This window comes from Bacidia gigantensis, assembly GCF_019456465.1.
Source record: "Bacidia gigantensis strain McMullin 20006 chromosome Unknown scaffold_268, whole genome shotgun sequence".
Lineage (NCBI taxonomy): Eukaryota > Fungi > Ascomycota > Lecanoromycetes > Lecanorales > Ramalinaceae > Bacidia > Bacidia gigantensis.
Window position 1 is genome coordinate 793,806 of NW_025408614.1, and position 25,907 is coordinate 819,712.

The window sequence follows — 25,907 nt, forward strand, 5'->3', positions numbered from 1 at the left end:
TCTTTACTTATAGAAAGGGGTTTAAACTATTAATTTCTAATACTATTTACTTAGGAGTAAAATTTTTAAAAAGAGTACTAGTAGGAGGAGTTAGAGGCTAAGGAATAAGATTACCTTTTAATATCTTTATTAATAGATTATAGCCTTTATTACTAAGGCTATAATTAATAATAAAATAAATAGTAATAATAATCTTTTTATTTAGAAAGTCTTTATAATAAGTATTAATAATAGACTTAATTTCTTTTATATATTCTTAAAGAATAATAAAGGTAAAAGTATTTTTATTTTTATTATAGTAAATATTAATTTTAATATTATAAAGATTATTAATAATATTAGCTTTTATTAACTTTTAATTAAAGTAAGCTTAAATAGCTTTTAGCTCTAGCTATAGATTATTAATAATATTAAAGAATTTTAAATAAAGGAAATAAGCTTCCTTCTTTTAAGTATATAGTACTAATAGAATAAGGAATATCTAGTAGTTATAATTAATAATATATTATATATTAGTTTTATTCTTTTTAAATAAATAATTATTAATATAAAGCTTATTAGCTTCTTAAATATAGTTAATATAGCCTTTAATTATTTTTAACTATTTATTATTCTACTCTTTTATTATATTTTTTAAAAGCTTTATACCTAGGTTTAGAAAATACTTTATAAAATTAACTTTATTTTTTATTATAATATTCTTCTTTTTTAGTTAATAGCTTATTAGCGTTAACTTATTAGAAAGCTTAGGCCCTAACTATTTAGAAGGTTGTATTCCTTTTTTAATACTTTTATCCTATATAATAGTCTTCTTTTTTAAAGGCATATAAAAATAAGAGGAAGCCTAATAGCAAGGAAGAGGAAGTTAAAAGGATTCACTAGAAGATAGCTCTGCAACTATAATATAACGGGTTTTCAGAGGTATAGTAGCATACTTAAGCTATTATACTAAGCTAATAATTATATAGCTAATTTTGAAAGATTTGTTTTTAAACGTTCGAAAGGCATGCGTTAGTTGGCGAAAGGAGGATTACGATCGCATACAAATTAGGGGGGGTTAAATTTTTTTCGCCAAGCCGAGCGATTAACTGGAATACCCTAATTGCGCGATCTCAGAGCCGCCATTATGCTACTAGAGGAGTAGGGTCAGATCCTACAACTACTTCAAATCATGTAGATGTCGCCAGTTTGTCGTGATAAAAATGGCTATGGCCCAGCCAAGTTCCACTCAGCAACCCCTGCTCGCCTCGAGGATAACTAAAGCGGCAACACCCGCGCGACGTCCAGGTCAGACATTTTTGGTTGTCTTGTACTGCCAAGAAGTACAAGTGCTTTAGATTCTGTCCCGATTAGAGCAATATCAGATACAAACCCGGGACCCGTGAATCACGTACCTCAGTTGTGCTCACAAGTCCTTCGAAGTCAATAGACGCTCATGCTGTTCGTCGATACACCATGCTAAGAAAGACCGCTCGTTCGCTGGACATTCCAGATGTCTCTAAGGCTCTTAGTACGAGATCAACCTGTTCGTACACTTGCGATCATAACCAGTACACACGCTCTCATCTTCCAACATGGCATGTCTCCAAGCGTCCATGCGCAGTCGAATCCGTATCCCCCAGCGAAGACAGTCTCTAAATGCATGGTAGAATTCTCCAACAATGCAGATCTGTCCGAGTATCGCGTGCTCAGGCCATCAGGGATTCATGGGACTCTTGGTCTCATCAATATTGGGCAAGACTTATTCCTCTGTGTCATCACTGAAGCAGCTCAAGTTGCCAAAGTTAGGCCTTACGAAACAGTACATAAGATACACTCCGTCGAATTCTACTGTTTAACCAACAGCAACTACGATCTCGACTACCGGCAGGATTTTAATCCATATACTGCTGAGACATTCCCATCGCATGGCCATCATCGTGGGACGTATGGGGATGATCCGTCCTTTGAGCATCCTTGCCATGAACTCAGCAGGATGCTCAGCAGTGGCACATTCTACTATAGTGTTGATTTTGACCTTACCAATCGACTGCAGAGCAGAATCTCCGAAGAATCAGCCTTCGACGTGGAAAGCCTAGATGAAGGTTTCTTGTGGAATGCATATATGATTGAGCCACTTATTAAGTTTAGAGCCCGACTTTCCAAAGGAGAGAGGGTGTTACTGGATAAGTCACGTATCTTAACTTCAGCAATTAGAGGCTTCGTATCTACTGTCACGGTGCCAGCATCCGCCACGAGAGGAACAAGACCTAACTTGCCGGCTACCCTTACGCTTATCTCTAGATTATCCTGTCGTCGGGCAGGAACGAGATTCAATTCTCGAGGCATTGATGACGAAGGCAACGCAGCGAACTTTGTGGAGACCGAAACAATTCTTTGGCATCCCACTGGACTCTGCTTCTCATACGCCCAGGTGCGAGGTTCTGTACCCCTCTTTTGGGAACAAGCTCCAGGCCTCCTCCCCGGCCAGCACAAAATTCAGGTGACGCGTTCTCCTGAAGCAACTCAGCCAGCTTTTGACAAGCATTTCGAATCTTTAGAGACTGATTACGGAGTCATCAGCATTCTAAACTTGTTGAGTGAATCCAAACCCGGGGAAGCTGAGTTGACGGCTAGATACAAGTATCACATCCAGCATAGTCCACTTAATGATGTCGTCCACGTGGGTACGCCATCGGAGAATCGTCTACTAGACGTGCAATTTGACTTTCACGCGGAGACTCGAGGTGGGGGCTATGAGTCCGCAGGTGCGGTCAAATATCTTGTGCAGCATGCAGCTGAATCTTTTGGATTTTTCCTTTGTGAAGATGTACAATCAAATGAAAAGTCATCGAGGTCTAGCAATTCAATGATCATGTTCCAGCAAGATGGGGTGTTCCGCACGAATTGCCTAGACTGCCTTGACCGCACGAACCTAATCCAGACTATCCTTTCGCAAATGGCACTGGAGCTTTTCTTTAAGCACCGAAGGGAGTCTATCTCTCCAGATTACTGGGGTCGACATTCCATTGTATGGGCAGATAACGGAGACGCCTTGTCCAAGATTTATGCCGGTACGGGTGCTCTTAAATCTTCATTTACCCGCCACGGAAAAATGAGCATAGCAGGAGCCATAGCGGACGCACGAAAGTCGGCCACGAGGCTTTATGTCAACAATTTCGTCGATAAAGGCAAGCAAAACACGATTGATATGCTGCTTGGCCGATTAGTGGACCAGTCTCCAGTTTATCTTTACGACCCCATTACAGACTACGTGAACTCTGAGCTAAATCGCAGAGTCCACGAGTTTTCCAATTCTGAGAATATCCAAATTTGGGTTGGCACTTTGAACGTGAACGGTAAGACTACTGGTTTGCAGCAAGATTTGTCATCATGGCTATGCCCTCAACCCAACTGGTCACGACAGCGACCCGATATTGTAGTAGTAGGTCTTCAAGAGATTGTCGAGCTCAGTCCGCAGCAAATCATGTCGACAGACCCTGTCAGGCTACAGGGTTGGGAACAGGCAGTCAAACAGACCATCAACAAAGACTTACTGGAGGGTTACGTACTCCTGCGCACTGGTCAGCTCGTTGGTGCAGCTCTTATGGTTTTCGTTAAGACTAGTGCTCTGAGTAGGATCAAGAATGTGGAAGGTAGCACTAAGAAGACAGGTTTGTCAGGTATGGCAGGGAACAAAGGAGCTGTGGCAATCAGAATGGATTTCGCAAGCACTCGCCTCTGCTTTGTGACTGCACACCTGGCGGCGGGTTTTGCCAACTTTGAAGAACGAAATCACGACTATCGAACGATCAGTCACGGTTTACACTTTCTGCGAAATCGCTCGATAGAAGACCACGATACAATAATTTGGGCTGGAGACTTCAATTATCGAATTGGGTTGGGCGACGAAAAGGTTCGACATCTTGTAAAACTCGGTGATCTTGACAGTTTATATAAGAATGATCAGCTCAATTTGCAAATGGTTGCTGGTCGGACCTTCCCTCATTACTCTGAGTCTCGAATTACATTTTTGCCGACTTACAAATTCGATATTGCAAGCGATAACTATGACTCGTCCGAGAAAGCCCGCATACCGGCATGGTGCGATCGAGTGTTACGTAAAGGGGAAAATCTCAAGCAGATCAATTACATCGCAGCTCCGCTTCGCTTCTCGGATCATCGACCTGTTTATGCGACGTTTGAATGCACAGTAGATGTCGTACATGAGGTGAGAAAGGAACAACTGAGCCATGAGATATACACCAAGAGGAAGGCCGAAATTGGTGATGCGACGGCTGGTCTCAAGGGAGATGGGTTTGCTGAGGACATGATGGGGTATGAACCAATTGCTCCAGAATTGCCGCCAGCCAGTTCTGACCGCCAAAAATGGTGGCTCGACAATAGCCTCCCAGCGCGGTCGCAGCTCAAAGCTCCTGGAGAGATGTACGAGCTCAATAAGGACCGACCTGCCAATCCTTTCATTGAGGCTACTGAGTCAGATTGGGTGCTTGTATCGAAAGGACGCCCAAACACTAACAGGCCGGCAACAACTGCACCACCCGTATTCCGGAAACCGGCACCACCAATCCCTCAGAAACCAGAATCACTTTCAAGCAATGGTGAACCGGAGCTTGTAAGCAACAAAAAGAGTCATGATGATGATATTCTCAGATCAATTAAATTACCAACGGAGGGAGAAATCGAGGCGCCTATCGACCGATCTAATGTCATTGATAAAGACATACAGACATTTACTCCCGAAACCAGCAGTGTAGCTATTGGCAAGAAGCGGTTAGGATCACCAAAGTCAATTGGATCGAACGGCCCACCCTTGCCACCGAGGAGTCTTCCGGCAGATCGCGAATTGACAGCAGGTTTACTGGACGAAGATGATGGCGGAGGAGTCAAGGGCATTCCTTCTTTACAGCCGCAGCGTAGAACATAGGGTTGCCACGGTCCGCGATAGTCCTAAGCTTGATGTGATGCCGCGTACTCAGCGCAGCATAATAATAGCAATTACTGTCCTCGCTCAAGGGGATTCTCGATCAGGATTCGCTGCCACGGTTCACTAAAAATGGTGAACAGAACCTCTGCTCACTAAGATCAGCAATATATTGTTGGGTCTCTAATAGGATCTGTGGCAGAAATGTTCAAAGATTTCATTTTGCAATCTGCCTTAGAAGGACAGTCAGGTGACCTTAGCCACGTCAACCCGGTCCCTTGTAACACATCATAAACTTGCAAAATTGCGTACTGTGGTATCTCATAGAAGCATCAGGGTTTCCCCGACCACCATCTCAGAAGCCCCACAAATGCACCGGGCATACATGCTCGCTAATACGGATGGAAGAATTGAAAAACATCAAAAACCCAGATGATGTTGTCCCTAAATGAAGCTAATTCCCAAAAAGTCGTGCCCGTCATTAAAACATCATTCATATCCGTCGCGTAACGATTGAGACTGGAGCGCTGCGGACGGAGAGGGTGAAGGATCTAACATTAGATGTTGGTGATGAGAAGGGAACGCTTTCACGAGACTTACCTGCAGCAAAACGTCTACTTCTTCTTACCCTTACCCTTCTTTGTCTTCTTCCCTGCAGTCCAAAACATAAAGCCGGAAGGTGGAGGGGGTTTTTTCTTGGGCTTTTTCTCCTCTAAAACGTCGTTAGCCTCTATATTTTATAGACGGCACCTTTAAGGGTTGGCACACCCTCAGTGAGCGCACTTCCGGGCGCGATCGGTGCAGGAGGTGGTGGGGGAGGCACACCTTCATCTTCGACAGCAACAATTTCATCAGCAACGGCCTCCGCTGGAGCTTCCTCTTCCTTCTCTTCGGTCATGGGCCACATGTGCATGGTAACGGTCCAGTCGGGCTCGACGACAGTCTCCCAGACGTGCGGCATGATGATTTCCCCGTGCGGCCCCAAAAGGTCGTAATGACCTTCAGCAACATGAGGTCCAAGTCCCTCAATGTGCATGAATGCTTCCTTGATGAGAAATTCCATACCCTTGACACGCAACATCAGCTATAGAGCAGACTCAATCGTGTGTCCGTAGAACTTACCGACCAGGTGGCGCAAAGGTGGAACGGAAAACTGAATTTGCGGCCTACAGCATCTCGAAACTTAATAGGCTTATCTTTTTCCTTTGGAGGTGCAGCTGCCGCCGCTGCCGCTGCAGCAGCTGCATCAGCTTCGGCAGCCGCTTTGGCCTCAGCAGCCTTCTTCTCCTCTGCGGCTTGGTGCTCTTTTTCGGCCTCTTCTTTTGCAGCAGCAGCTGCTGCTTCTGTGGCGACCTTGATCTCTGCCGCTTTTTTGGCGTCTGCTTCTTCTTGCGCGGCCTTGTCTGCGGCGGCTTTTGCTATAGCCGCCTCTTTCGAGGCGGCTTCCTCCTTCTGGTCCAATAACATCTTCTCAAGTCGCGCAAACTTTTCATCGTCCTTGTTCGAAGTTTCGGAGGAAGGAGGAGGTGTGTTCACGGGGGCGGGTGAAGGTACAGGGTAAAACTGTGGATATATTGGGTGAGAGGGCATCTGCTGAGGCATAGGGTAGCCTTGAGGCGGATAGTGGTAGTAAGGTGCGGCAGAAGGGCTGTATGGTTGAGCTCCTGGTGAGGCGATCATGGGTGGAGCTCCATGATGTGGCTGCTGTGCAAAGTAGTTAGGCGCTGGCACTCCTGGGGAGGCCTGGTAAGGTGCAAAGCCATAGGGTACCACCTGCTGTTGGCCGACGGGAACCAAACTCTGCTGTGGATAGCTTTGATAATGTGACGGAGCGTAACCCGAAGAGTAGTGTGTATATGGCCGACCATAGTGGTGTGAGGGGCCACGGCCATAGGCCTGCCAATCGTCGTGGGAGTCCACGGTCTCCGATTCTGTCGGTGGTGGAGATCGTCGAGCCCTATGAGGGGCGTTTCGTACCCGCTCGTTTGTAATACGCCGCCGATATTGAGGGCGGCGGGCAGCTTCCTCTGGCTGAGGAGCCTCAACAATTGGACGTTCGCGATTCGATGTATGAGGACGTGAGGCAGAGTCGGAGGGTCCGATTTCGTCAGGGTATACAACCCAGCTGCCTTCTTCGTTTGGGTCGTGGCTATCAACTGCAGAGTGGGGAGAATGTGGCGAATGAGAGTTTGATAAATGCACGCCGGTGTCCCCAGAGCTTTCGCCGTCGTCGCCGAAGGAGGAGGAGCGGGAAGACTGGTCGCCTCGATCGGTAGTTGTATGATCGATAATGATATTGTACCTGACAGGAAATCAGAGTTAGAGGGTCGCCTTGGCAACAAAGTCACAATAATAGAACATCGTATTAGGATGGGCTCACGGCATGAGATCCAACTTCGTTCACAGATTACACGTTTCAATCGCTTGATTCTCTCAGATGCCCCAGATCGGGACGCGAGTTGGGTGTGCTATAAACTCAGTCGCTGGGTCTGCTACTCTAAGCAACCGCGCTACTGGTTGAGGAGAAATCTGTGTGGAGTGATACAATCCCAAATGTGAAGATTTCTAAACATGAGGTCATGTATGTTGTATTAGCAGCCAACGAGTAAGGCGACCGCGGCCTCTGCTACCCTAGGAGGCTGTTGTCGAGGTAAAGTTTTCAATTGATACCTAACATGATCAGGGTTGTGTCTATTAAAAAGACGTAAATTCGTGCGCTCAACTTAAGATCTGCGCAGGCGAAGTGGGATTTTGCTAATAGCGGTACGAAGGTACATTCAGCTGCGGCCCATGATAGCCCTGCAGGAAGTATTCACGTGCGCGCATCTTTCGCGGCCGGTGTCACGGCTTTCTAAATATGTCTACGATACGTAGTGATGCTGTCCTCCCAACCCAGGAGTGTGCTCACGAAGGGAGATCATGACTTCTTCAATCGCATGACTGCCCAGGTTAATGGGTGTTTATACCCGTCTTCCTCTGATTTGTTACGTGCTTTTGCAGCTTTGCTGAACGGCAATTGCCGCGCGTACTCAGTGGAAATCGCATTTCGTGCAAGCTTCAGCACGAACGTTCATGTGTAGAAGCTATCGTCGCTTCTCAGCACCTTTACGTACGTGATCCAGTGTCCTTAAAGCATAGCCTAAGTGCAGGTGAGTATTACCTGACCTTTGATTTGGTCTTCTCGTCGAGAAGCGCTCGGACGGCCGCAACTTCAGCACGGTCATAGCCTGTAACCGTACCACGTCGGACCGTCCCCGTCAGCTCGAGAGTGGCCGTTTCGTTCAGCCTCCGAAGAGTCTCCGTAGGCGGGGACGAAATAGATGGACTCGCATCAAGACCGGACAGAAGTTTGTTCGTCACCTAGAAGCAATTGAGCACAGGTGTTCCGAAGTGAAGTCTTTACTTACCAACTTTACTCCATAATATCCGCGAACGTAGCCGTCACAGAGCTCTACGCTTCGACAAAATCGGCGTAGAGACTCCGTGAGCGTAGCCCGATCGTCATTGTTGCTGAAGGCTAGCATTGAAAGAGCTTCACCCAAGCGTGCTTGAAGCTAGCCAGTCACAAAGGCGTCAACATTGGGGATTTATTGAACAATTCAAGTTCGACATACATTCCACGCGTTGGGAGCTAACAGAAGTACCTCTTCAAGGCAATAGATAGCTTGAGAGAAAAGCCCTTGCGAGATATAGAGGTCGGCAAGCTCACTCCAAGCTTCTATATCTGTGGGACTGAATTCGAGTAGCTCTGTCAGGCTGTCGACTGCCTCACTTGGGCGGTTGAGGGAACGCAGTAGAGCAATCCTGCGTTTGGTGATTGGCTTGTGTGATGTAAGGTCAGCGGTCTCTCATGCAAGTTCGCTTGAACAGGCGTACAATGTTCGTTGGGTTCGTTGCCAGAATTTCGTCATACTCCTGCCGAACCCTTTCCAATGCTGCCTCATCTTCTGCGACTGCTTCCTGATATAAGCCTCTTAAACCCATGACCTTTTCATTTGTAGACCCAAAACGAGAGATGAGCTTCTCCAGGCAGAGGAATGCGGCTTTGTCGTCGCCAGTCCGGAGACATGAAAGAAGTAGCTTTTCATGCTCCATCCAAATTTCTGTAGATTCAGGACTTGCGAAGAATGGGATTGGTATTCTCGATGCGCCGACGGACGCATTTTGGCGCAAAAATTGGGACGTCTGCTGGGATGACGCCAAAGCGAGTGCGTGGGTGTGTCGAAGGGGCGAATTATAATCCATGTTCCCACCCCGCAAAACGGCCACTTGGACGAAGAAGATTTATTTTCCTATGCAACCCCTGTCTGCGTACTTTTAAAAGTCTCCAAGGTCGTCGTGACTCCACTCCTAAGCTAAAATGCTAGTATGAGAGTCGCTCGTAGTAAGGCTTTGGATCATGCTGCTATACTTCCCGTCCGCAGCAGCGGCGCCGGGTACCGATGGGGCAACTACTCACCAGACGTTTCAACGATCAAGGAGTTGCGTCTATAAGTTGTAGTGTGCAAATCCGACTCTATGACAAGTGACTTGCATTTAATGTGGAGGCTGATATCGTGCATCCAATGCAGGATCTTGCGCGCCGAAGCTTGCGACCGAGCTTCGATTGTCCGCGACGGCATGGTAATCCACTGTCCATCAGCAGTCCTCACCTCCTGGTGAACAAAGAGAACTAGGAACTCTGCAGTCCTCAATAATTAGCTCGGGGTTTCATCAATTTCAACATGCAAGCCCTAGGCAACTCGTCTGCTAGCCATTGCTAACGCAGGCAGGTTCGAAAAATCGCTGTACGACCTCATTCGAGGATTACGAAACCACAAAGGCAATGAAAAGGAATACATACAACATAGTTTGCGAGAATGCAGAGCCGAAATCAAAGGAGCAGACATGGATTTGAAGGCCACAGCCCTCTTAAAGTTGATTTACCTCGAGATGTTTGGGAATGACATGTCGTGGGCATCATTTCATGTTCTCGAGGTTATGTCAAGCCAAAAATATCTGCAAAAGAGAGTGGGCTATTTGGCCGCTGTTCAAAGTTTCCGTCCAGATACTGAAGTATTGATGCTGGCAACCAATCTATTGAAGAAGGTGCTTCTTGAGGATCATCGCGGCTTGACATTGACTGATCTATTTTCAGGATGTTGCCGCATCTCTGCCACCCACTGTCTCCCTTCCCTTAATTTCTTTACCTCACATTATTAGCTCTTCCCTGGCGCTTTCACTTTTGTCTGATATCAATCCCAGACTCTCGCATTCGAGCCCCAACATTCGCAAAAAGGCGGTTGCAACTCTGTACCGCTTAGCATTAGTCTATCCAGATTCGCTCAAGTTGGCTTGGCCGAAGATCAAGGATCGTCTAATGGATGTTGAAGAGGACTCCAGTGTGACTGCGGCAATCGTCAACGTAATTTGTGAGCTTGGCTGGCGGAGACCGAAGGATTTCCTCTCTCTTGCTCCTAAGCTCTTCGAGCTACTCGTTGATGGAGGTAACAATTGGATGTCAATTAAAATCATCAAATTGGTTCGCAATCCAGAGCTTTGTATATAAGGTGCTGACTTGGCCAGTTTGCGTCGCTGACCCCACTGGAACCACGGCTGATTAAAAAACTATTACCACCATTAACCAATCTCATTCGCACAACCCCCGCGATGTCACTTTTATACGAATGTATCAATGGCATCATCCAGGGTGGGATTCTAGAAGGCACAGAAGGGGTTCGAGAAGGGGAAGAAATGGCCTCGCTCTGCGTCAGCAAGCTTCGCGGCATGATCATCATCGATGGAGATCCAAATCGTATGAGTATTCTGCACAGTGCTCCTGTAGGCTAAACTGATTTGCGAAATAGTTCGATATGTTGCTCTTCTCGCGTTTTCGAAAATCGTGGCATCACATCCCCATCTTGTCGCAATGCAAGAGGATGTGATAATGAGCTGCATTGATGATCCCGATATTTCTATTCGTTTAAAAGCATTGGATCTGAGTGCTAAGATCATAAGTAGCGAGAATCTTATGCCAATGATCGAAAGGCTCATGAAACAACTTCAAGAAGCGCCGTACTCAAAACGAAGTCAACAGCATAATGAATGGCTTCAAACGGATGTCGAGCCTACTGCAGACTCAGACGAAGAAGATCCGACAGAGCCTCTTAGGATAGACGACAGTTCAAGAGGCGAGCAGCAAGCTCTTCCTACAGAGCATAGAACAATGATCATTCGGCACATACTAGAGATGTGCTCTCATGATACATACAGCAACATGCTAGACTTCGAGTGGTATGTGACTCTTCTCTTACGGCTTTTCAAAGTAGCACCAAGTGGCTTTGCTTTAAGCGCAAATTCAGGCACGGCCAAACAGGCTTCGAACCTGCCCCAAAAAGATCAGGACATCTTCCAGGCCATTGGAAGACAGCTACAAAATGTCGCAGTCAGAGTTGTTGATGTCAGACCAAACGCAGTAGAGGCGGCGGTTTCACTCCTAACATCCGCCCATATTGGCGAATCAAGTCTTAGCCACGTTTCGGTGGGAAAAAGCATCCTAGTGCCGGCGGCGTGGATCGCTGGAGAGTATGTAAGGGATCACTCGGACGCAAGCATGATACTCAATGCACTACTACACCCTACCATGATATCCTTTCCATCGGGGGTAATATGTTCATATTTGCAAGCGATCCCCAAGGTATTCGCATACTTGATGTCTAACGATATTCTGGTTTGGGATGGTGAGCGCAGAACAATGACTCGCTTGCAGATGACTCGAATCGTAAACTTTCTTGAGCCTCTTTCGAAAAACTCAAATCTCGACGTGCAAGAACGGGCTGTCCAATTCCTGGAACTGTTCAAAGTTGGGTTGCAGGCCATCAGCTATGAAGAAGATGGTTCCAATCAAGCGCCCCTCCTTCTAACAAAGGCGTTGCCAACCTTGTTCTCGGATTACGGGCTCAATCCCGTCGCCCCTACAGCCCAAAGGAAGGTGCCAATCCCGTCAGACTTCGACTGGAGCATTCCGATTAATTTTAATTTATCGAACTTTTTGCTAGGCGGCACACATAATTTAGCTAGTGCTCCGGAGACATGTGAGTTCTCGTCATTCTATAATGATCGCCCTATATTGAAGACCCCTGCTTTCCCTGCACTCGACGCAGCGCCATCCTCAAATGTGCCCTCTATCTCATACCAGCAAATGGATGAGCCAGCTACCGATGGAGAGGTTGTGACACGCAGGCGGCTCGAGCGGCACCATCGAAACAAGGATGATCCATTCTACATTGGAGCAGACGAAGCAGTGTCGGATACGTTGTCGCCGTTCCATCAGACCCTGCAAAGATCCAATGGTGAAGATGTTGACATCGATGCTATTCCGATCATGGACCTAGATCTTGGGTCCCAACAGGTATCACTGACTTTATCTGATACTGATCCCAAGAGGAGCATAAAGAAGCGGCCAAAGAAGTCCCACATATTGCAAGATGTCACCATTGGACACGATATGTCAGCTCCACAAGATACGGGAACGGCTATGCTTGTCTCAGAAAGTCCATCACTTCGGAAGTCGACGCGGAGACGGAAGGCTGTGTTGGGTGTAGATTCGAGTGAGCTCAAAAGCCTGCAACTAGATGCAAGTGACGATAATGGGGAGCCCCAGTTATCTGGAAGAGTAGAGGCTGATGACGAAGAAATGGCGAAAGCGCTTGCTGAAGTTGAGCATCTGCGCTTAGAAATGCAGCGCGCCGTCGAGACGGTACAAGCTACTGACGGAGCACCCACTGAAGGAACACTAGTCAAAAAGAAGAAAAGACGACCGACGAAGACGATCGCAACTCAAGAGGTTCAAAATTTAGCAGCCACGGATGAGGGAGCAACAACAAAGCGGAAGAAGAAGAAGAAGAGGCCCCCAGACATGCTACATTGAGATTGAGGTCCCGTCGTCAATACAGCGGGATGGGCCGAGGGGAGCCCGGATAGCGCACCTTAATGTGCCTTAGCTTCAAAACTTATTTAGTAGTTCACCCGAGCAAACTTACAATTAGGAATAGTCTTATTTCAATACTCGAATGTGCATGAAACCTGTGGAAAACTGAGAATAACCCGTGCATTTCCTAATTAGTCTGGGGGTTTTGTTCCTCCGGACCACCCTCTTGCGGCATCGAATCCCCAATATGGACGACTACCCGTCATACTCAATTGCTCAGTCGCAAGGTCTGCTCATCCCTTACTGATTTATGAAATCTGCGCTGATAATTCTATATTAGACCAGGAATGGCTCAGGAAACAGAGCAACAAGGAATATCGTATAGCAGCACGAAGGGAGAAGAGAAACCGAAAGGCGGATGAGAAGAAGCAGAGAAAGCTCAATGCCACAATACTGCGTCGCATGGTTCGAACCCCGCAAGATCTTGCAGGATTGGGCTAACGGTCGCCAGACAAGGAACCCCGACAAATACAACAAGAATGCTGATCGCAACCGGATGCGAGAAATCGAATGGGAACGGCGCAACATATGGCAACAAGCCGTCAAACAAGCACAGCGACTGGCGGCTGTTCACGATCCCAGTGGCCTCATGTTCAATGTGAGCCCGGTTGTGACCCTGGAAGATGGGTCAGTGATTACTGAAGAAGCTCTGAAACGGCGCAGAGAAAGGGTGGCTGCAAATGCGGCCAGAGAGCAGGACACAGCGATCAATGGCGCCACGCAACATGTTGACAAACGGCCACCCGAAGAAGCGCAGCAGATTACTTCGGCGTCCGCAAAGAGGTATGAAGCTTGCGGTAATAGCATGGACCCAGATCGACTGGCCCAAATTGAGATTGAACGCAGACTGCGGGTACCCGGCCGCAGTAAGAGTCAAGTCAAGAAGCTAGCTAGACACGAACCCAGACCTCCCCCACCAAAGCCACTCATCCCGAACACTATCTCACTATTTGAAGACGAAGAGAATTACCTGGGCCTTTGGGATTTAGATGACAGCGAGTTAGAGCGAAGAATCTTTAGAGAGAAAAAGCAGAAAGCAGCAGCCCGAAAGGCGCTCCGTCTTAGGCAGCAGTCTGGGAAAGATGAGCGGCGTATGGCAAGGGATGAGAAGCGCAGGGTTTATAGGGATCTGAAGCAAGAGTGGAGGGATATAAAGCGTAGCCTTACCGATGATCTCGTTTCGTATACAAGCTGACGAGCACACTAGAAGCAACCACGCGCGAGAAAACACGACTAAATGCGCTTGAAGACGAGGAATCTAAGAAAGTTGCTGTTAGAATCTGTGAAACTGAGCGACAGAGAGCCATGGCATGCTGTGCGATCTTAGGCTTTACTTTTGAGAATACCAAAGGTGTTGATGACATCAAGCCCAGGGCGCTAGGCATGAAGGACAATAATGTGGATTTTGACGCAATCGAGAAAGGAGATTTCAGACTTGGCAAGGAACAGAGAGCTTCCAATAAAAGAGTGAATCTCGGTGATGTACCACTCCAAGCCAGCGACGAGTATATACCTACCGCGCGTCATAGCCAAGAGGTAAATCCGGGCGAATTTATTGCAATCGATGGGGGCGGGGGCAGCGGCTTTGAGACCCTCAGCTATAACCATAAACTCCGTCGGAAGCTCCGCCGAGCCATCGAATATGCAGAAATAGAAAAAGAAACCTTGGTCCGCCAGCGAGGTTTAGAGTGGTATGGCGCAGAAAGTCTTGACGTTCCCAACATATTACGCACTGCTACAAAGCCGGTCAATGAGAAGAAGCCTAGGATCTTGGAAAATGGCACTCTCGAGACTGCCAAACAAGAAAGGATTCGTACACGGGTAAGTTTAGTCGAGTTCAACGACAGAATGCGGGTTCTCCGCAGACAGGCCAAAGAGAGGGCCGTTTTTGCAGGCCTTCAAAAACATGCAGAGGTCTCTGGTAAATTGCCTGCCGAGGACGCCAAACCCGGACAAAGTCTAGATCTAGAATTTGGAGATGCTGACAAGGGAGGTTCACCGGCGAGAGCGCACGAGAGCTATGTGAAGACGAACCACGAGTTATTGAAGACCAATCAGGACTCGGAAACAAGCACTGAGAACGAGAGCGAGAGCGACTACTCTCTCCTTGGACCTTGAAGAAAGTCAACTTTCGGGCAGCCCGACTTACTAGGACAACAATGAGCAGCATTCGATGTTGGGACTCGGCTAATGCTAAGATGGGGCTGGCAAAGTACTGGCAGCCGAGGCCCCCTTTTGGCTATATAAGTAACAGTCCTGGCCAATTACTGAAATTGCTATGCACATCGGCTACAAACACAACGGGCTCTTGGGTGAGCTTTGTGAGAAATCAAACCTCGAGAGGAATTACCTCGCGAAAAGTTGACTGCCTCTCCAGACGTAGCTAACATGTCTTTACACGGCTTGATCTCGTCGCATGACTTCAGTGAACATCTTTTTTCGGCGCTGTGTAAACGCTAGCATGCGCTTTCTCACTTTCGGGTTTTGCGTATGCACACTTGTAACGGACAGTGGTCGTATCGTCTAAGCGTAGTGTATGATGATTCGTGGTATGTCGCAAGATTGCATAATACAGTCAAAAGTCCGGGTGTGCAATTAGAAGAATAAACGAAGGAGTTCAAATATAATGCCACCGCAGAGGACGAAAACGAGTAAGCCTTCTCAAAATCATGAGTGTTCGTCAGGTAGCCATGAGGTGCTGACTCACCAATCCATAACGGCGAAATAGGGGGTGTGAACTTCTGCTTCCGTTTGGCAGCGCTTTCTGGTTTGCCTCGCTTAGCTGCTTCCTGTCGTGCGTATCGCTCGTTTGCTTTTCGTTGCTGGGGTGTTTGTGCCTGAAGCAGGGGGCTGATCAGCTTCTGTGGACCCAGGTACATAAGGTATCTTACCATAGAGACTGTGGAGATGAATAGCTTCAAACAACGTTTTTGGAATGCCAATGGTCTTGGGGTTGTGTCGGGGTGCTTTCGACGCACAGGTGATACCTGACATCAAAAGGAAATCCGAAGTCCATCCCTGCTTGGCAAAACAGTTAGCGCCATGAAAACCTTTCCACCCCCCTGAAAACAAGTAAGAAACAACCTTAAAGCAATATTTTAGGCTTTCTAAGGCGTTTTATTGAAGTTCATGTATATGAAATATATTCATCTATACTTAAACGCTACTATTAATTTTTAAGATTAATTTTTAAATAGCTTTAAAATTCTAAGCTTAAGGTATTATATTTTATCCTTATTAATAGACTTCTAAAAGTAGAAATTTAGAACATCTTCAATATGTTTAATTAAAAATTCTTTATAGATGTCTTTGTAAGAGAATCAATCTTCTCTAAAAGCATTGTAGGGCTTCAATATAACATTGCTTGGAAGCTACATCTTAAGGTTTTTATGCCAAGGATTCTCGTCGATCCTGCACGGCTAAAGGCCGCGCGCCTAACTGTTCTTAGGCAGAGGTAAGCATCTTGTCCCAAAGATGAGGGGCTCTGAAAGTACTTCAAGCAGAATCACTGAACATAGTGCCTGATTCCTGACACCTCAGCATGTCCAATAAGCATCCACCACCTACCTCCCCCCATGTTCGTCAGCCTTGCCTCATTGCTCATAATAGTCTATGGCCCACTGACTGACATAGATTGGGTTCTACAAACAATTCGGCCGGCCAGTTGCAAAGGTCTTCCTGGGAGCCATCTTTGTCTACCAGGTCGTTTACCTTGGTTGGACCATTATCGAGACTGACGTTGTGAGAGACCGAAAACAACGTGAGGAACTGAACAATTATATGATCGTGGTGTTTGCTAAAGCATTACATAGGTGAGATTTTGCGGATGGAAGGCCAACTTAAAGGATTAAGCGCTTCCAAGTTCAAAGATAGAAACAGGACTCTGGTTGATTGATATCGCGCAAGCGGCGCTGAAGCTAGCCATCAAAGTTATGCAAATCAGTATCTCACTAAGGAGAGATTACTCATATTCTCCCCTAAGTTCGAGATAGAAGCATCTGTCCGGGAGACAAGCTTCAATAAGCGCAACGATTGACGACAAGTTGCCATTCATGACCTCGGCTACAATTAGCTCCTATAAATGAGTTGATGACTCGCCCACTGTTCGATCTGTTCGAATTTCCAGGCAACTTGTCTGTGTGAAAGAAGGCCATTGTGCGATGAGAGTCGGGCACGTACAAAGGGAGAAACGTATGTTTCAGTGGTTCTTCCATGAATGTTATTGTGCCGTCGGATCAACAGACAATGAAAAGATTCAGTCCCGCTGCGGCTAGTTCAGGGTCCTGCTTGATAGTAATATGTGACTGGTCATTAGCTCTTGGTACTTATTACGGACGTGAGAAACCTCGCACCATAGGCTACTTAGATTCTCCGTGAAGGGAGGCGAGAAATCGAAAAGTCACGCAGCTATCTTAGCGGAAAGGATCGAATCTTGCGGCTCGGGTATCTCTTGTCTACTCATGAAACGCGTTCAGAACTGTGTAGCAATCAACGTTGAAAAAATCACGAGATCAATAATTTTCGTAAGATGCGTACCTCGTCTAGCACCAAGAACGCTTACCACGTGTGACATTTATAACGCTAAGTGATCTGGCTTCTGACCGGACTACGACAGGCAGTTGAGGCGCGATCAAGACCGGCGCAATATTTATTAAATAGCTAGATGTATTTCGGTCGGATCTCTTTGCTCGACTTCAACCTCATGTCAAGAACAATGCTGTATGTGTTGCACCTATCGAAGTTTTCCTCAGATTCTGCAAGACCCTCGCGTGCTTGAAGTTTTGCATAGACAGGCATCTTTCCTACTTGGACTGTGGTTCCCTGTTAGACTTTGATTTTGACTTTCAAGGCGTTACTGCCTTGGATCAGAATCCTCGCTTGGATACTGATGAATTTACAATGTGTCTTTGTTACAGTGGTCCAAGCAAAAAAACACTAAGGCAGGAACACGGAAGCATTCTACCCAAAGCTGTTGTGACAAGCTTCGAGACGAATTGGGTTGCGCTTCTCCACACCTTACCAAAGAGCTCGAGTATCAAAGGCCGGTTTTGTGAGAATTAGCTATTTTCTGATTTCACTCAGTAGGTCGCTTCACAAGGTATTTCCCTCGTGCTTTTGCAGGTTCGCACGCATTGCTTTACCGCTCAAGGGTTCCAATTAAGCAGAAATCGAGAAATCTTCCTCATCCCGGTTTTCTGTCGTTCTAGCAAGATGTATGCTCCTCTCAAGGCCTAATGATTTGGATCTCTGAAGTCAGGAGACATCGCGATGTCAGGACATTTGAAGAGGATGCTGATCCTGGGGGGCGGTATGGTCGCCCCGCCTTGTGCGGAATACCTCATTTGCAGTTCGAACAATCAGATTACGGTTGGTAGGTTTGAGATTGCACTTTAAGCATCACCAGCTCATCTCATCCAGCATGCCGAACTTTGGCCCCAGCGGAGAAACTCGCTCCACAGTTTTCCTACACTGAAGCCATCAGTCTTGGTGATTCCTCTCCCAGCGACCTCGACAGACATATCTCGAAATACGATATTGTCATTTCGCTTGTGCCATGCGTTCATCACGCGAACGTGATCAAATCCGCTATCAAGAGTAAGACACAGGTTGTCACGACCAGCTACGCCTCAGGGGCTATCAGAAGCCTGGACGGGCCTGCTCGAGAGGCCGAAATAACCATTTTGAGCGAAGTTGGGGGTATGTATCACTAGACCAAGCGCTTTCCTGGACTCAAAGTTCTCATACTGATGGGAGTTGCCAAGCTAATTCACACGACAGTTGATCCTGGAGTTGATCACTGCTATGCCATCAAGAAGATAGACGAGGTCCATGCCAAAGGAGGCAAAATACTCGAGTTCTACTCGTACTTTGGGAGTCTCCCGGCTCCTGAATGTGCATCAAATTCTCTGGGCTTAGAGTTCTCTTGGTCATCGCGAGGAGCATTGCTTTCACAACAAAGCTCCGCCCGCTTCCTCAAAGATGGCACAGTTGTGAAGATATCTTTTAACGAGATCACGAGCAAAGCAGGCTCCTACCCTGTCATGGATGGGTACCATTTCGTAGCGTACCCAAACCGGGACTTTGTCCCTTTCCGTGATTTCTACGATGTCCCGGAAGCGCATACTATCATACGGGGCTCATTGCGATACGTAGGCAATCCTGCCTTCATGCAAGTTTTGTCAAATCCTAGGTGGCTTGAGCAAGACGAGCAAGAATGGTTGAAAGAAGGGATGACCTGAGCTGAGATTCAGCAACATCTGTCTGGTGCTTCAACGACGAATGAGAAGTACGCTGCGTATTCTACTAGTTGTAAAGGCAGCCTGACATCTATCTAAAGCTCTGATATTGTGTATAAAAAAGGTAGCAAAGCTTTCGAGCGACGCAAAGAGCGACCGCATCATCTCGGGATTGAAGTGGATCGACCTTCCGTCTTCCGAGAAGGCCATTGTTGTTGGCAGAAGTTTGCTGGACACACGTGCGCACAGCTCAAGAAGCTTCTGAGCTTCAATTGGAAAGAGAGAGATCTCGGCATGCTCCAGCACAGGTTCGTTATTGAGTGGGCTAACGGTATCAAGGTATATATTTTCGAACCCCCGGCAATCGGTCAACGCCTGGCCGACTTCTACACATAGGAAATTTCGAAATCCACGCTTGAACTGTTTAGAGACCCAAAGCGCTATACTGGGATGTAGCTTCCAGTCGGGGCCACTTGGTGCAGTGAGAGATCATTGGCCTGCTTTCAGCCACGGGCAACTATGGATATAGACGCAATGTCGTCACTCGTCAATCTTCGTCGGTATTAAGCCAGTGATCGAAGAGATACTGTCGGTGTCCGGCGCAGTCGGCCTCTCTCATGGCGTGCTCCATCAAGGCCAAATTGCTCATAAGGCGAGCTTCGGATATCGGGATCATGAACATAAGCTTCCTGTCGATACTCAACCCATGTTTTCAATCTGCTCAATGACTAAGGGTCTTGTGTCCTCAACCTTGGGTCTTTTGGTTCACGAGGGCAAGCTAAAATAGGAAACACCGCTCCATGAATTGTTGCCATGGTACAAGCCGGAGTCAGATGCGTTCAGAAAGAAAGCAACCTTGCTTGACGTCCTATCTATGCGTGCAGGCTTAGAAAAGTACAACAATTGGTCCCAGAGCTACAACCGCATCATCTTTGCGCCGTCGCAAAGCAGAAAGGTCATCAATAATCTGCACATGTCATCAGGGTTTCGCTGAAAATTTGCTTACAATAATTGGGGCTATGAAATAGCGAGCCAAGTTTGTAAAGAGGTCCGTGGAGAGAGCTGGGATTCTATGCTACACTCGAGATTTTTTCAACCCCTTCAGCTGAACCGAACTGATGCCACTGGACATCGCGAGCATTTTAACAATGTATCGAAGGCTTATATGGTGCATGACGATAGGACTCCTGTGTTGATACCAAAGACCTCACAGTCCGGCCAAACGGTGATGGGTGCTGCTGGCGGCGTGGTAAGCTGCATAGATGACCTGATGATCCTCTACCAGGCAATTCTCAAAGCAAGTATTGCGCAGTTCAACAGTAATCAGGGGGCTACACCCGACAGTCCTTTTCAATCCCTGATAGACACGTTCTCAGCCCACATGCCATTCCCTGGTAAAAGCATGTACGAATCTTCATACGGCATGGGCTGGGACTAGCTTTTCGGAGTCCTATTACCTTGTTTAGGTAGTTAGATAGAGCATATCTGTGTTTCGGGAGCATGTCTTAGAAATAAGCATTGTGTGATTACTCTCAAGACATCTTAAAACAGTAAAAAGAAGTCGGAAAAGAAAATCATGGATGCGCACGCAACTTCCAAATCAGATGTGCAAAATCAGTACCAACAACAGCCTTCTCGGAGAACAACCTGTTATCGGCCAGGGTGCAGAATCGAGACTAATCATAGCACACTATGGAACTATGCCAGGAAGTTTTGCTGCCGCGATTTTGTTTCCCGAGAGCGAAAGTGCGATCGTCGTCCTCACTAATACAACACCTTTATGCGATTGGACCGATTGGACGACGCAATTGTTGACTCAGACTCTGTTTGACTTTCCTGAGAAAGTTGACAGTGTCTCTTGGATGAAGCGGACTGCGGAGGCAGAGCTGGGATGGCACGCCCGTATCGCGGCGGACATACGGAATGAAAAAGGCTTTGAGCCTCCGTCACAGAAGTTAGAAACGTACGTAGGAACGTTTGTGAACGAGGCAAAACATGTTTTTTATCAGGATTGCCCAACATGGAGACAAGCTCGTACTGCTTTTCGGGGGTCGTCAAGACGAATTATTTCCTATGGAACATGTTAGCGGGGACACTTTCTCCTGGCTCCAAAGTCGAAACGAATTGGTAAGCCGAGGGAGGGTTGTCCTGCAACCAGCCACGTATTACATGATTCGATTCGGAAACGACGAGTCGGAGGGTATACACCGGTTCTTTTGGACTCATGACACAGAAATACCAAGGGGAGAAGAGTATATCAAAGTGGCGGAAAAGCAGCAAGTTCAAAATCTCATCCACGAAGAACTTTAAAGGGTTTCCAGGCCAAAAGCTGACTATATTGGGGTCTCACGAGCGCATCTGCCGACGATGAGAGTGGAGATTTTGAAGCTCGTCACCACCGACACTACAGACTTTCTCAAACCGATCGCATGCATTGACCATTCAAAGGCCCATCGACTGCAGGCTTGTGTTCAGCAATTTGATTTGGGTCGAATGTATTAACAAATATCGCTGGGGTGGACATGTCATATACTGGGCAATGGATCTACTGGAAAATCCACAAAAACATCATTGCCTCTGATCTTCGGTGGCACAGTGACTCGTTATTCTCCGTCTGACATTCGCAAAGACAAACTCAATCTAGCCCAGAAGCACGAGGCAGATAGTCTTGTAGTCTTGGAATGTGGATCTCCTTTTTAATACAGCCTTCCACCCAAAGACCTTTGCTGTTTTCCATACCGGACCGAGCGTGCTTTGTCGTGTCTCCTTTCAAGACCAAACCTCTGGATATCTTAACAGCAGACCTTGTCCTGACTCCCTTAAGAATTTCATTGATTTTGGATCACCCTTTCTCTTAAAAATTTTATCATATCACTCTTGTGACGTCCCCCGCAGACGGCTCAAGGAATACTTGTCTAGGTCACAGCATTCTCACACTTCGCATTGCCCGATATCGCCGTCGCCTGACCGCCTGGTACTAGATACTCTTGTTCATCATGTGGGCATGCCAGTCTGATCACTGTCACACCTCATTAACAAATTGCTCTTGTTGGCTAATCAGCCTATCTTATTGATCAGATACGTTGATTGGTGTGTTAGACAGGTGATTGACTAATAAGTCGTCCCGTTCACTAAACTAATGCTATCCTTAGTATCATAGAGATAGGTTTAGGTAATCTTATCTATTTAGATAAATTTTTTTAATCTATTATTAATATACTATAGTTATTTTATAATATTTTAAACTTTTATTAAATTTTTTATTAAGACTTAGTTATATAATATAAAATAAAATAATATTAAATATAAACTTAAAAAGGCTTTTATTAAATTCTTATAAGTTTCTAATAAATATTTAATTTTATAAATAGGTAGATAGCTATAGGGGTATACTTTCTAGTTCCTAGCCTAGTATCCTTTAATTAAGTTTAATATAATTACTTTAAGAAATATCTAAAGTTTATATATCCTTATTACTTTATATAAAATATAAAGATTTTTTCCTTTTAACTATCTATTTTTCTATTATTTTTTACTTTATATTCCTTATAATATATTAATTATATTAAAGCTATAGTTATTCTTAATAAGGATTTATACTTCTTTTTTAATAATCTATTACTAAGATATTATATTTCTAGAGCGCCCTACGCTTAGTATATATAGGATAAGTATTAATAGATATAGGACCTACCTTATTTCTAGTATATTAGTAAATAGATTTATTAATTAATATTTATATTAATATTTATCTTATTTACTTATTTAATTTATAATAATTTAATAATAATATATTTAGTATAGGCTTTAATTAGCCTATTTAATATGTCTTTCTAGCCCCTCTTTATTATTATTATTAATTAATTAATTAATAAGGCTATAAATAAAACCTTATTAACTATATTAGTAATATACTAGCCTCCTAGTATACTAGCTCCCCTTACTTTTAATTAATTATATAAGAATATCTACCCTTTATAGGAATACTAGAATACTTAAGTTAAATAAATTAATTAACCCTAGTATATATTTATTAATTAATACTATTACCTTATTTACTTTAATAGTAATATAGTTCTAGAATAAGAAAATATAAACTATTAACTTCTCTTTTTCTTTACTTTAAATATTTATTTTTAACTTTTAACTTCTATTTACTATATTCCTTTAGTTATTCTATAATATTAGTTTAATAGGCTATCTATTTGTTAGCTACTATTAAGGTTCTTATTTAAAAAGTACTTTTAAGCTCCTATATACTAGTATTCTTTATTAATTACTCCCTCTTACTTTTAGTATTCTAGTTATAAGATTTTAAGAGCACTAGACTATATATATTAATATTTAATATTAATATTATAACCTTTTAAGGCTTATAACTAAAGGCTAGCTTAAACTACTACTTTTTCTTATTTTAACTAAAACTAGTTTTAATACTAGGAATTAATACTTATTTAAAATAACTTACTATTTATTAGACTAAATATATAATACAACTATTATCTAGAAAGTAGTAAAAAACTTTTTATTTAAAGTAGCCTATATTAATTAACTCTTTAATTTATTATTAATAGGTAATATATTTATTTATATACTATTAAGATTTTTAATACTAATTACTTATTTAATTATAAAACTTAAATTATATAGACTATCCTATAATATTAATATTACTACCCTTATAGTATTAACTATTAGGCGCTTTCTAAATAATATATTAGACTATAATAATAAAAATATTAATTAATAAAATATTAATTTTATTTAGTAATAATAAATAGCTTTATAAAAGTTTTTAACTTATCTAAATCTTAATTTTAACCTTAATAAGTTTACTTTTATTAGAAGAGTTTTATTAGCTAGAATAAATAGTATATTAAAAGTTAATAGTATTAGATATTTTAATCTAGAACTTAAAGATATAAGAAATACTTCTTTTATTAATATTATTTATTATATTTTCTATTATAATATTTATACTTTTATAGATTATATTAAAAATTTTATTTTTATTTATAATAAATAAAAAGTTAAAGCTACTTTTATAATCTATTTCTATAGAAAAGTATTTATTTAATATTCTTTATAACTTATAAAGCTTAAAAAAAACTTTTTAAAAGAAAGTATATTTAATATTTAATATTATATTTTAATATATTAGTTTAAAAATATAAGGAAACGCAGTGCGTAGAGACCTTAATAAGCAATATATATAATGTAGTTAGTTGATAATAGATTAATTATAAGCTATTTAATAAGCTATAGTAGAAGTAGGGCCTTATACTAAGCTAGGTAGGGCTAAGCTAAGCCTAATTAGGACATCCCTATCCTACTCTTATTATAATCTATAATAAAAAAATAAACTTTTATTATATTATCCTATTTTTAAACTAAGTAATATATTATATTAAATACTTATTTTAAATATTTATTCTATATTTTTATATAATATATTCTCTATCTTATCAAATTAATAAAAATAATTTTAATATATAATTAATTTTTAATTATTTAGAATAATTTAGCTATAAAATTCTAATATAATATTAATAAATTAATTAATTTAATAATTTTAATATAGTTTCTTAATTAAATTAATTTAAAAATAAATATTAAATTTTTTTATATTTTAATATAAAAAAACTAAACTTTTTTAATTAAAGTAAATATTAATAGTTTATTTTTTTTTAGCTATAGCTATATTTTAATTTTTTAGATTAATATAGATAATTATATTAAAGAAATTAATATTTATAATAGTTTTTTATTTATTATATAATTAGAATTATAATATTAATACTCCTTATTAATAATAACTATAATAAAAACCTTTTTTAGCTCTTCTTATAAAACTATTTTTATAAATTATAGCTAAAAACATATTTAAAAATATATTTAATTTAATATTTTTAAACTTCTAAAATAATTAAAGATATCTAAGTTAAAGAAATTATTAAGGCTAAAGCCTAGGCTAAAATAGCTACCTATAATACCCTAAAGCTATAAGGGTGTACTAGGCTAGTATTAAAAACGATAATTAGCTTAAATATAATAAACTATATAATAAAAGGTATACCCTTAATCTAGATAACTTTTCGCTACTAGAAACCTTCTTTTCCTATTATATAGGAGTGGAAAGCAAGAATTTAAATTACTATAATCTATATTATATACTTTTAAATAAGTCTAAAGAGGTCTTTAGTGGTTTTATAATTAATTTATTTATTTATTAATATTATTACTATTAAAAGTACTTTCTAAGTAATAAATAATTATATTTATATTTATAGATTAACTATATTAAAAGTTAATTAGTAGAGAATTTAAATAAAGGTTTTTATTTAAATAAACTTTAATTAAGATAAAAGTCTATAAAGGTAGGAATTTCTAAAATAAAAATTTTAAATAAAAGTCTAATAAAAACTTTAATACTTCTAGTATTAATATAATCTAATATTATATTATTTAATAAAAAAAATATAGCTTTTATTAATATTATTATATTTTTATAAATGTTAGCCTTTATTTTTATAGTAAGTTAAAAGATATTTATTTTAATTTTAAATATAATATTTTACTAATTAATTAATTATTTTTATATTTATAGATTTTAGAAATTAAAATCTATTAAATAGTTTTATTAGTTATTATTAAAAAATTTAAAAATAGATACTATATTATAAATTAATATATAAAATTTTTAATCTATATACTTAGTTAAAATTTAAAAAGAAAAAACGTTTTTTCTATCTTTATATAAGAATACTATATTATAAAT

General features: G+C 42.5%; 7 protein-coding genes across 7 annotated transcripts; 6 read left to right on the forward strand and 1 right to left on the reverse strand.

The window, feature by feature from the left end:
* Window positions 1–1,492: 1,492 nt before the first annotated feature.
* On the forward strand, window positions 1,493–4,927 carry KY384_009067 (uncharacterized protein; the record flags this gene model as incomplete). Its single annotated transcript, XM_044817553.1, has 1 exon — window positions 1,493–4,927. The coding sequence occupies one exon, from the start codon at window positions 1,493–1,495 to the stop codon at window positions 4,925–4,927; it is 3,435 nt and encodes a 1,144-aa protein (XP_044664706.1).
* Window positions 4,928–5,654: 727 nt separating this feature from the next.
* KY384_009068 (uncharacterized protein) lies at window positions 5,655–9,169 on the reverse strand (the record flags this gene model as incomplete). Its single annotated transcript, XM_044817554.1, has 6 exons — window positions 5,655–5,990; window positions 6,047–7,226; window positions 8,085–8,284; window positions 8,332–8,478; window positions 8,539–8,745; window positions 8,801–9,169. The coding sequence occupies 6 exons, from the start codon at window positions 9,167–9,169 to the stop codon at window positions 5,655–5,657; spliced, it is 2,439 nt and encodes an 812-aa protein (XP_044664707.1).
* Window positions 9,170–9,811: 642 nt separating this feature from the next.
* Window positions 9,812–12,833, forward strand: KY384_009069 (uncharacterized protein; the record flags this gene model as incomplete). Its single annotated transcript, XM_044817555.1, has 4 exons — window positions 9,812–10,012; window positions 10,062–10,445; window positions 10,490–10,718; window positions 10,771–12,833. The coding sequence occupies 4 exons, from the start codon at window positions 9,812–9,814 to the stop codon at window positions 12,831–12,833; spliced, it is 2,877 nt and encodes a 958-aa protein (XP_044664708.1).
* Window positions 12,834–13,080: 247 nt separating this feature from the next.
* KY384_009070 (uncharacterized protein) lies at window positions 13,081–15,011 on the forward strand (the record flags this gene model as incomplete). Its single annotated transcript, XM_044817556.1, has 4 exons — window positions 13,081–13,120; window positions 13,174–13,298; window positions 13,345–14,050; window positions 14,101–15,011. 4 exons carry the CDS (start codon window positions 13,081–13,083, stop codon window positions 15,009–15,011), a joined length of 1,782 nt encoding a protein of 593 aa, XP_044664709.1.
* Window positions 15,012–16,434: 1,423 nt separating this feature from the next.
* On the forward strand, window positions 16,435–16,709 carry KY384_009071 (uncharacterized protein; the record flags this gene model as incomplete). The annotated part of the gene is made up of 2 exons (XM_044817557.1): window positions 16,435–16,470; window positions 16,527–16,709. 2 exons carry the CDS (start codon window positions 16,435–16,437, stop codon window positions 16,707–16,709), a joined length of 219 nt encoding a protein of 72 aa, XP_044664710.1.
* A 1,452-nt stretch (window positions 16,710–18,161) lies between these two features.
* Window positions 18,162–19,132, forward strand: KY384_009072 (uncharacterized protein; the record flags this gene model as incomplete). The annotated part of the gene is made up of 3 exons (XM_044817558.1): window positions 18,162–18,260; window positions 18,338–18,590; window positions 18,672–19,132. 3 exons carry the CDS (start codon window positions 18,162–18,164, stop codon window positions 19,130–19,132), a joined length of 813 nt encoding a protein of 270 aa, XP_044664711.1.
* A 1,697-nt stretch (window positions 19,133–20,829) lies between these two features.
* Window positions 20,830–21,439, forward strand: KY384_009073 (uncharacterized protein; the record flags this gene model as incomplete). Its single annotated transcript, XM_044817559.1, has 2 exons — window positions 20,830–21,092; window positions 21,139–21,439. The coding sequence occupies 2 exons, from the start codon at window positions 20,830–20,832 to the stop codon at window positions 21,437–21,439; spliced, it is 564 nt and encodes a 187-aa protein (XP_044664712.1).
* Between the last annotated feature and the right edge of the window lie 4,468 nt (window positions 21,440–25,907).